This window comes from Rhinopithecus roxellana, chromosome 6 (genome assembly GCF_007565055.1).
Source record: "Rhinopithecus roxellana isolate Shanxi Qingling chromosome 6, ASM756505v1, whole genome shotgun sequence".
Taxonomy (NCBI): Eukaryota; Metazoa; Chordata; class Mammalia; order Primates; family Cercopithecidae; genus Rhinopithecus; species Rhinopithecus roxellana.
Genome location: NC_044554.1, coordinates 77,499,585 through 77,510,610, shown reverse-complemented (window position 1 = coordinate 77,510,610; position 11,026 = coordinate 77,499,585). Strand labels below are relative to the sequence as shown.

The following is an 11,026-nucleotide window of genomic DNA, read 5'->3' as shown; positions in this document are numbered from 1 at the left end:
ACTTCCACCCAGGAGGGGGCAGAAGGGAGAAGCCAGGAAAGGGGGAATTCACGCCCGGGCTGAGGTGATGGAGAAGGAAGGAAGGACTCTGAAGTCTGTGCAGGAACCAGTGCTTTGGGAAAAGGGTGGATAATAGAAACTCAAGGCCCCCACCTCCACCCCACACCCAATAGTCCACAAGTTCAGGTCAGGGAATGGGCAATGGTGTTTGGGGGAGCTAGAGGCAAGATAGTAAGGGGAAAAGGGACAGAGTGGGGGGACCTGCGCCGGTAAGGGCAAGAGAGCAGGACTCAGAGGGGACTTCCCAGGGGACGCAGCGTCGGAAATGGCAGGGAAGAGGCTGGCGGGGGAAACTGTGGAAGGGGGCGGGTCCAAAGTACTTCTCTTTCCTATTCCCCGCCAGAGGAGAGGCCTCAGATGTCGGCCTCCAGCAGGTACTGTTCAGTATAACCCTTCACCAGCCTCCAGCCCCAGCCCGGCCTGGCAGAAGTCAGCCAGCTGCGACCACAGCTGGGGCTCCAGGAAGAGCTGGCACATGACATTAAGGCCGGCGAGGCGCGGGGCCTGGCGCTGCAGGTGCCACAGCAGCTGGCTCTGCACCTGCGCGCCATCGCTGCCGAAGGCATCGATGTTGAGATAGCGCCAAGTGCCGTCCCCTCCGTGCGGGATGGGGAAGGGGCGCGTGCACAGCGTGAGCACGCGCGGGCGCGCGCGGCTGTCCACGCGCCACTCCAGGCCCTTGGCCGCCAGCAGGCGCAGGTTGCTCTCGCTAGGCCGGTAGGGCTGCCAGTCCTGGATGATGGTCCCGCCCGGAAGCACGTCGCGCTGCACGGAGGGCGACAGCAGGAGGCGTGCCACGTCGCCGCCTGCCTCGGACACGGCCTCGGTGGGCAGCGGCGAGAAGGTGCCGGAGGTCCGCAGAGCCGCCAGCCGCGTGCCCAGCCCGGCCAGCAGCGCGGACGCGTTGAATCGGACCAAAAGGATGCCCTGCGGGGGGCATGAGTGAGCGCGGAGCGGGCGCGGGAGGGCTAGCGAGCCCGGCGCCTCTCGGCAGGCATCTTCACTCCCAAGTTCACGCCCACGGGCTCCCACCTGCGTCCCTCCGGAGGAGCGACGTGAGGGCTCCGGGCCGCGTGGGGTATGGGAAAGCCTGGGTTTCAAGGGTACCAGACAGGGACCAGGGGCACGGGCTCCCAATACGTGGATCCCCAAGAAGAGGTGGGATCAGTATGGAGTAGCCAGGGAACGGAGGGTGCGGGTCCCCGAGTCTCCAGGGACATGAAAGCCAGGGAGGCCGATCAGTCAGTAGGACTGGAGAGGCGCAGAGGGAGGACAAAGGCTGAGAGGAGGATGCTTGGGTCCCTGAACAGAGGCAGGATCCTAGGGGAGGCAGGGTGCCCGAAGTTGAGAAGCGAGGACTAGGGTTTCAGGCTGGGAGTCGGGAGTTTGGCTTCCGCTGGGTCAAAAGGTCTGGTGAGGACTGGGAGTCCCAGGGCAAGGCTCAGGGGCCGCGCCACTCGGTAGAGCCCAGAGAGAAAGCAAGCCCGTGTTCTGCTGGGGGCGGGGAGGGTCTCCTGGTGTGCCCCAGCAGAGAGGCCCAGCCATCCGAGCTCCCGGTCCTTCTCACCTGCTTGGTGATTAGGCGGTATTTCTTCAGCTCCCGGGGGCCCAGCTGGTCGTCCCGGGTGAGCCGTGCCACCTTGACCCCCGGGTGCTGTCGCTTGACCAGCTGCGAGCAGAAGCGCTGCAGCAGCCCGGCCACGCCCTTCCCGCGCTCCCAGGGCGCCACGCGCAGGCCCTCCACCAGCGCCGTCTCCCCGGCGTCGATCACGTTCACCGACTCCAGCGCGATCTGCGGACCGAGGCCGTTAGCAGGGGGCCCTCCCCGCCTCCGCCCCTGCCAGGGCTGTCGGCTCACTGGGCTCTCCACTTCCCACACGCTGAGCACTCCGTCGTCACCACTCGGGCACCAGGCCAGGCCTGGGTTGGCACGGCCCTTGGGCTTCAGATTACAGAGCCGGCAGAACAGTCATTCGCCGGGGCCTCGTCCACCATTTTTTTTTTTTTTTTTTTTTTAATTTAGGACAGGGTCTCCTCACCCAGGCTGGAGCGCAGTGGTGCGATCACAGGTCACTACAGCCTCAAACTCCTGGGCTCAAGCGATGCCCCCCACCCCCAAGCCTTTCTAGTAGCTGGGACCACAGACAGGCACCCCTACTCCCGGCTTTTTCTTTATTTTTATTTTTTAGAGCGGAGGTCTCCCATGTTGCCCAGGCTGGTTTGGAACTCCTAGCCTCAAGTGATCCTCCAGCCTCGGCCTCCCAAAGAGCTGGGGTTACAGGCATGAGCCGACGCGTCCGGCCCCTTCTACCTCGTGAGATGCTCCAGCTCCTAGTGTGTCAAGTCCTGGACCGCTAGCCACGCCCCTTCTCTGGCTCCTTCCCCGGGAGTTTGCCACGCCCCACTTCCTCTTAGCTTCTCCCCAAGCCCAACTCTAAGCTCTTCCTGCTCCCACCCCTAGCCTACCCTGTCTCTCCTGCTCCCCACCTCTTTTGCTTTTACCCCCAGAAAAATCCTCCAGTGGATCCTCAAACTTTCAAGCGCTCACCTGTCCCTCTGGTTCCTCTGCTTTAGGAGTCCTCCACCCCACCCTCACTGACATAGCCCCTGGATCCGCGCTGCAAGCCCTGCGCTTCCTCAGCATCCGGACGAAGGCTGGGGAGAAGCTCTCATCCTCCTCTTCCTAAGGTCCACGCACCCGCAGGTGGCTTCACCCCATGTCACCTGGGCCCTGCCCCCGGGCTCACCACGCCTCCGTTGCGCTTGGCCAGCACCACCGTGCGGTCGGGGTCCCGGAGCCAGCTGTGGTAGCGGCTGGGAAGGTAGTCCAGGCCGCCGTAGATGCCCCCCGAGATGGCCAGCACTTCCTCAAACTCCCGTTCCGTGGCTACCACGAAGTCCAATGGCTCGGCCTCAGCCTCAGGCCCCGATCCGGACCCAAGCTCGGCCCCTGACAACTCGGCCTTGGCCTCAGGCCCTGACTCGGCCCCCCGGGGCTCAGCCTCAGCCTCAGGCCCCGATCCGGACCTGGGCTCGGCCTCCACCTCCTGTGGCCGGGTTTCAGAGCTTGGCTCTGCATCTCGGGCAGCCTCCTTTTCCGGCTTAGTGACCTCTGAGGTGGCTGTGCCACAGCTGGCTTCCAGCTTCATGACCCTGCAGAAAAAAGATAATGCAGCACCTGGATCAGAGCCCTTCATTTCCACATCTGGGCCCCTGCACACAAACGATCCTAATGCCCCTTCCTACACAAATACCCTTTCTTTTTCTTTTATTTTCTTTCTTTCTTTTATTTTTATTTATTTATTTATTTTTTTGAGACGGAGTCTCTTTCTGTTGCTCAGGCTGGAGTGCAGTGTCGCGATCTCGGCTAACTGCAATCTCTGCCTGCCAGTTTCAGTAGGTGCCTTCACCTCCTGAGTTTCTGGGACTACAGGCACCGTGCCGCCATGCCTGGCTAATTTTTGTATTTTTAGTAGAGATGGAGTTTCACCATGTTGGCCAGGCTGGTCTTGAACCCCTGATTTCAGGTGATCCTCCCACCTCAGCTTCCCAAAGTGCTGGGATTACAGGCGTGAGCCACCGCACCGGCCCCTTTCTTCACTTCTTCTTATTTTTAAATATAGGTAGGGATCTCACTATGTTGCCCAGACTGGTCTCGAACTCCTGGGTTCAAGATCCTCCCACTTTGTCCTCCCACAGTGCTGGGATTACAGGTGTGAGCCACTGTACCTGGCCCACAAACACCCTTTCTTTTCTGCTGTCCACATAGACCCTGGGAGTGGAGGGCTCCCAGCTCCCTCCCTCTTCCCATCAGCTTCCAGAAATCTCAGCTCTACCCACTCCACTCTTACGGGATGGTCCCTAACAGTCAGAAACTTAGAACCCTGTGAGCTCCCCATAGACCAGCCCCAGATCTCCTCCAGGCCCAGCCAGCAACCAGGGACCCAGGCAAAAGAAAAAAGGCATTTGGGGGTAGTTAAAAAAAAACAAAAAACAAAACAGGAAGGCCGGGCCTGAAGACTCATACCTGTACTCCCAGCACTTTGGGAGGCCAAGGCAGGTGGATTGGTTGAGTCATGGAGTTTAAGAACAGCCTGGGCAATATAGTGAGACTCTGTCTCTACAAAAAATACAAAAAAATTAGCCGGGCATGGTGGTGCGGTGGGCCTGTAGTCCCAGCTGCTCTGGAGGCTGAAGTGGGAGGATCATTTGAGCCAAGGAGGCAAAGGTTGCAGTGAGCCATGATCATACCACTGCACTCCCGCCTGTGTGACAGAGACAAACCCGGTCTAAAAAAAAGAAAAAAAAAAAAAAAAAAAGAAAAAGAAGAAAAAAAAAAAAAGAGGCACACTCCTTCAAGGATCCCATAACCTCTCTAAGACCTCTGCAAGGACAACATGAGAAAGAAACTCCCCTCTGTACACAAGAAAGTTCCCAGAGAACAGTGGAGGATTCACCCCCACCCCCATTTCCTGCCACTGCCAGTTACAATCCCAGCCAGGGCAAAGGGAGGAGGGTGTAGATCCCAAATATCCTCCATATTGCTGCCCCAGTTCCCCGTCCCCCCACCTCCACCTCTTGACATACACATTCAAATATAAGCAAGATAGACAGCTCCACTAGAAAATGTCAAGGCAGCCTAGCACGGTGGCTCAGCCAAGGTGGGTAGAACTCCTGAGGTCAGAGTTCGAGACCAGCCTGGCCAGCATGATGAAACCCCATCTATTGAGGACCGCGCTGGGGGTGGTGAAAATGAACAGACACAAGAGACAAAGACAAACAGAGAACATGGCGGCCGTGCCTAGAGCCTCCGCCTCACTTTATTTATACTCCATAAACCCCACGTCAGCAAAAATAACACAATGCAAAACAAACTTTTTGCACCCAGATGTAACCTTCTGCTTAGTTCCTTGTCTCTAAGCTCTTTCTTATTTGTCTGCCTTCTTGGTGCCTACTAGAGTTTATTAAAAGTTCAACTAGAGATACTGTCCTTGACTACTGGAGTTCATTAAAAATGCAACTAGCTAGAGATACTGTTCTTGAGCCTTATCTATTCTTAGCATATTGTTTTCAATGGCCCCTGCACCCATCTCTACCAAAAATACAAAGATTAGCCGAGCATAGTGGTGGACGCCTGTAAGCCCAGCTACTAGGGAGGCTGAGGAACAAGAGTCACTTGAAGCCGGGAGGTGGAGATTGTAGTGAGCCCTAGCCGAGGTTGAGCCACTGCACTCCAGCCTGGACAATGGAGTGAGACTCTGTGTGGAAAGAAAGGAAGGAAGGAAGGGAGGGAGGGAGGGAGGGAGGGAGGGAGGGAGGAAGGAAGGAAACAAAGGTTGAGCCATTCCTTCTAAGCCAATCAACCCCCACCCCCCACCCTCCTTTCCTTCCTTCTGCCCCTCTTCCCCATAGGGAGACTTGGGCTCTGTCCACTCCAGGACTAGGAACCATTTGAAAAGGGTTCTGTCCGAGTTCCATCAAAATGAAAGAGAAAGCCCCCTATCCAAGTCCCAGCGACTTCTATTTCTGGGCCTGTCTCTTCCAGATCAGCCAAATCGACCAATCAAATCCCCCCTCTCTCTTTCAGCCAATGATAATGCTCACCTCAGATAACCTACATTAAGCCTCATTAACCAACATCCCAAGGGCAAACAGACCAGCTACTCTGTGGAGGTGATATTGACTTAACTGGAGTTTTTTTTTTTTTTTTTTTTTTTTTTTTTTTACAAAAGCCTGACCTAGGTTCCTAGGTTTGGGGAAGGTTGACCAGCAGTGGGACCAAGGAGTGGTTTGCACTTCCAAGTCATAAACAGAGCTTGCCTAAACGCGATATGCTTGCTATACAAACCAAGCTTCAAGAAAAGAGTTCCATCTCCCTCTTTGTTTTCTGATTCTTTCTCATCTGATTCCAATACCTGGAGGTCACCTGGATATGGAGCCAGAATTATCAGAGGAGAGGAGGAAGCCAAGCTCAGAGGATTTAGATCCCCTGCTGGGGCCATTAGAGACCATCAAGTTTCAACCCATTGTTTTCACAATCAAGGAGATTACCCTTGATTTCACAATCAAGGAGATTAGTCTTGCCTGAGGTGACTCAGTCTGGGTAAAGCCAGGCTAAAAGTTAAGTTTCCTTGGCTTCCAGGCCAGGGGAGAAGACCTCTTATTATTATTGTTGTTGCTTGTTTGTTTATTTTATTTTATTCTTTGAGTCAGAGCCTCGCTCTGTCGCCCAGGCTGGAATGCAATGGCATCATCATAGCTCACTGCAGCCTCAACCTCCTGGGCTCAAGTGATCCTCCCACCTTAGCCTCCCGAGTAGCTGAGACTACAGGCATGTGCCACTACACTTGGCTACTTTTTTAAATGTTTAATTCTTTTAGAGATGGGGTCCCACTATGTTGCCCAGGCTGGTCTTGAACTCCTGGGCTCAAGCAATCCTCCCACCTCCACTTCCCAAAGTGCTGGGATATTAGGTGTGAGCCACCATGCCCGGCCAAGATCTCTTTGTAGTGTATCTGGATCTCTGAACTCAGCCTGAAGAGCAAGGAGGGTAACTACTGGGTCCTTGAACAGGAGTTGAAGGGCCCAGGTGGGATAAGATGATGAAGAACCAGAGATGGGGTTGCTGGGAACTCCCTCACTGTCTGGCCCACACGGTCAGCAATCCCTATGCCAACACACAAGCCTCCATGCCTGAGACCAACCCAAGCCCCAGACCTCTTGCACCGCACTCTGGGGACGATGCGACCCAAAGAAGAGCAAGTTAGCTTCTGACTCCATCTGCAGCTCCAGGCAACATGAACCAGCTGTCCATGGCTCACAGGAAAATGCAAGCTGGTGGTTCAGTGGTGCCTCCAGCAATACCCTCGCTGCCTCCAAAGGTGATGAGGTGTGAGCAACGGGTAGACTGGAACCCACCTGACTCATTCAAGACATTCGGCTCCAGTCTCCTTCCCTTGCTTACAGTGGGGAGACCTTTTTCAAATGGTATGTCTACATCTCAGATAAGGTTGTTTGTGGCGGGAGGAAAGGGTAGGGGTGGATGTGGGGAGTTCCCAGAGTCACGGGGAAGGAAGAACTTTCCAACGCATCCCCCATCTTTCAACCTAGGCACCACCTCTACCCTGTTGCCTTTTTGGGGACATGAACAAAGCTTCCCAGGTCCTTAAACCTTGGAGGAAGTGGGTAATAAAACAGGTCAGGGATTCCAGACCAAGCCAAACCCGTGGGCTGGCCTGTAACCCTTGCTTCACACGCTGACCGCTTTCTACCCTCCAGTCCAGCACCCTCCAGCCTGGCTCCATGGAACTCTTAACTCTCATCAGATGTCTAGGCAGAGGTGGAGGCAGCTGGTGAGTCTAGGGCACTGTGGGGAATGTAGTCCAGGTATCTCCTGGACCAAGTGCCCTCCTAAAAGAGGAACAGCATTTCTTGGCCCAGCAAGGTGGCTCATGCCTTTAATCCCTGCACTTTGGGAGGCCGAGGGAGGCGGATCATCTGAGGTCAGGAGCTGGAGACCAGCCTGATCAATATGAAGAAATCCTGTCTCTACTAAAAAAAAAAAAAAAAAAAAAAAAAGTACAAAATTAGCCCAGCGGGCTGGCGCATTCCTGTAATCCCAGCCACTCAGGAGGCTGAGGCAGGAGAATCACTTGAACCCAGGAGGCAGAGATTGTGGTGACCCGAGATCGCGCCATTGCTCTCCAGCCTGAGCAACAAGAGTGAGATGCCCTCAAAAAAAAAAAAAAAAAAAAAAAAAAAAAAAGAGGGACAGCATTTCTTTCTTCATCCCTATCCCCACATCCTTGGGGGCATTCTTTAAATCTGATAAATATGAATGATTGCTTTGGGGAGGGGGTGATCCGAGTCATAGCTGGGCATCATCGGAGTCAGAGCTGGGAATGCCAGGAGCCCACCCACCCACACCCCACTCCCACCGCATCCCCACACACCTGAAATATCGATGCCCTTGAGGCCGATGGCTTCTTGACACTGGGGGAGGGAGGAGAGAGAGGGAAGGGAGAGCCCAGTCGCCGGGGAGGCGGAGACAAAGAAGGCGACTGCACAAAGCGCCCAAAGATGAGAGCGAAAAGAACGGGAATGGAGGCAGAGAGCAGACAAAAGCAGACAGGAGATGCGGCCGCAGGGGACAGACCGGGAAGCGGGAGGAGGCTTCGACACTGAATCAGACATGACACCTCGTGACTCCGGGCCCAGCAGATTAAAAAAAAAAAAAAAAATCCTAGCACGCACCCCCTCCCCTGGGGCACTGTAAATAGAAAGGAGCGTGACACACCCCCTTCGCCCTGGGGTGTGGAGGGCGGAGATCCGGGGGCGGAAGGGGTCAAGGGGAAAAGAAAGTCAGAAAAAAGGCTGGAAGAGAACAACCTTGGAAACAGAGACAAGGAAGAGGCGATGAAGTGGGGGCGGGAGGGAAGGCCTAGGGAGTGGACAGAGGCAGGGGCTGAGGAAGATGGCCCAGCGAATGGGGGTGGGGGCCCCAGAGGGCCACAGTCGTGGAGGACGGAGGCTGTCCTGGAGGGTCTTCCCGAGTGAGGGTCAGCCCTCTGCCTCTATCCCGGAGTGGGGGCTTGGGCCTGGGCGAGAGGAAGACTGCGAAGGGAGCGGTCTGTTTGGCGGGGGTTCCCCTGGGCACCGGACCCTGGGGACCGGTGGGAGCGACATGGCAACAGAGGGAGGCGGGGGAGCACTTCTGGACACCTGAAGCGCAGCCTCTGACTCAGTTTTCTGGGTCACCGGACTGGGAGGGGTGGGCAGAAGGAGGCGCAGCCCGTTGGTCCCCCTGGGGGGCGGTGGCCTTCCGCTGCCCCATTCCGCGGTGAAGGAGCACGCTAGCCCCCTCCCCACTCCCCAGGCCCGGCCGCCCCCCTACCTCACCGGAGCCGGAGCTGGAGCCAGGGCGGAGATGCCGCAAAGCCAATCGGGGCCGGCGGCGGGCGCAGACACCCCAGGTGCCAAGCGAGAGGTCCCTTTGGAGCCCCCAAGAGTCAAAGGAGGATGACGCTTGGGGACTCCGCCGCGCTGTCGGAGCCCGACTCGAACGTCGAAGGTCAGCGCCGGGGCTGTGCCGCAGCTCCGTTGGCGACGCGGGCCGGGGCGCCCAGCGGTTCAGGGGTTCGGGTGGCACGCGTGGCTCCCGCGGCGACGCTTCGGCGGCAGCTTAGAGGGGCGGAGACCCCGGCGACACGGGAGAAACCCGGGACGGATTCGGAGCGGACTCGTGCCCTGCTGGCGGGGCCGGGGGTCGGGGTGCGCCCTGGGCAGCTGGGTGGCCTCAAGCCCTACTGGCGAGACTCTGCCCCGTGTCCCGGCTGGGGAGTGGGACTGGGGATCGGGATGTCTCGGGTTTTGGTGGTGGTGATGCTGAAGTTGCTGGCTTAGTTATCTCCCCACCCCACGCCCAGCACCTCTGTTCTCTGTCCGGGGGTCCCCCATTGCCCCGAAGTCCCCCTCCTCCAGGAGCCACGCCTCAATGAAATCTCCTGTCTCCATTGTAAGAGCGGCTGGGAAGGGGACTCCGAGCCTTCGTCCCCGGAAACTGATCGAGGGAATCAGAAACCTTAGAACACCGGGAAGGCGAAGAGACATCAAGAGACAGAAGTTGAGAGGCTAAAAAGGGCAGAGCGAGGCCAAGACCTCTCCATCTTCTCACCACTGTGTGGGTGCCCGAGCACCCTGGTCCCCCAGGTGCACAAGGCCCCTCAGTCCACAAAGTACCCCGCGGGGCAGCAGGCAGAAAGTCCTCCAGGTACCCAGCGCACACCCAGGCACATTCACACAGACCTCTGCACGCAGGAGGCTCTACACCCCATGCTGATCCTGGTAGCTGGGGAGGAAGATGGAAGTGTGGAGTTGGTACCCGGGTGGGTGCCCCTCGCTCTAATAAGCTGGTGGCCCAGGCTCTTAACTCCTACAAGGTTCTCCATCCCACCTATAAAGTGAACTTAAGGCTGGGTGCGGTGGCTCACGCCTGTGATCCCAGCACTTTGGGAGGCCAAGGTGGGCGAATCACTTGAGGTCAGGAGTTCGAGACGAGCCTGGCCAACATGGTGGAACCCCGTCTCTACTAAAAATACAAAAATTAGCCTGGCCTGGCCGGGCGCAGGGGCTCACCCCTGTAATTCCAGCACTCTGACAGGCTGAGGTGGGCGGATCACCTAAGGTCAGGAGTTCAAGACCAGCATGGCCAACATGGCGAAACCCCGTTTCTACTAAAAATACAAAAATCAGCCTGGCACAGTGGCGTGCGCCTGTAATCCCAGCTAGGCGGGAGGCTGACGCAGGAGAATCGCTTGAACCCAGGAGGCAGAAGTTGCAGTGCGCCGCGATCGTGCCATTGTGCTCCAGCCTGGGCGGCAGAGCGAGAATCCAACTCAAAATAAAATAAAATAATAAGTAAATAAAGTGAGATCAGAACACCTTCAGTTCTACCCTGTAAGGAACCAAGAAAGTGATAGACAAAGTAACTGTAAACTGGATGATGGACATAGCAACTGATGGAAAGATGATGGAAAGTGATGGACGTAGTAACTGTAAACTGCTTTGGAGATGCAGGGAAAAATGTTAAGGACTTTCAGGGTCTGCTGGAGTCCTCTCTCCAGGGGCTGCCCAGCTCTCATGCTCCCCCTACCCTCTCCCCAACCCTGAAATTCATTGTTCACCCATCTTATTCCATTTTTTATTTTTATTTTTTTACTTTCCGAGGTGATAACTTCATAGCCAGGCAAACTGATCCCATTGGATGTGCCAATGTGATAAGAAGGAAGGTCATGTTCCTGGAATCCCACATACAGGAATTCCAACAGAGGGTTAAAGGGCTAAACAGGAATAACACCAAGGGTTAAAGGGATGAGAATCAGGACTTCTAGGCTGAGGCAGGGCGAAAGGCAACTGACAAGTTATTCAACCTTTTTATAATAGGACTTCCCCCATTTCTGATTTCTGA

General features: G+C 56.2%; 1 protein-coding gene across 1 annotated transcript; it reads right to left on the bottom strand.

The window, feature by feature from the left end:
- Positions 1–239: 239 nt before the first annotated feature.
- Positions 240–9,127, bottom strand: NAT16 (N-acetyltransferase 16 (putative)). Its single transcript, XM_010387394.2, has 6 exons — positions 8,954–9,127; positions 8,013–8,052; positions 3,069–3,213; positions 2,808–2,978; positions 1,628–1,852; positions 240–987 (listed from the first exon to the last, which is right to left on the bottom strand). Exons 3-6 carry the CDS (start codon positions 3,207–3,209, stop codon positions 442–444), a joined length of 1,083 nt encoding a protein of 360 aa, XP_010385696.2. The 5' UTR covers positions 3,210–3,213; positions 8,013–8,052; positions 8,954–9,127; the 3' UTR covers positions 240–441.
- Positions 9,128–11,026: the final 1,899 nt, after the last annotated feature.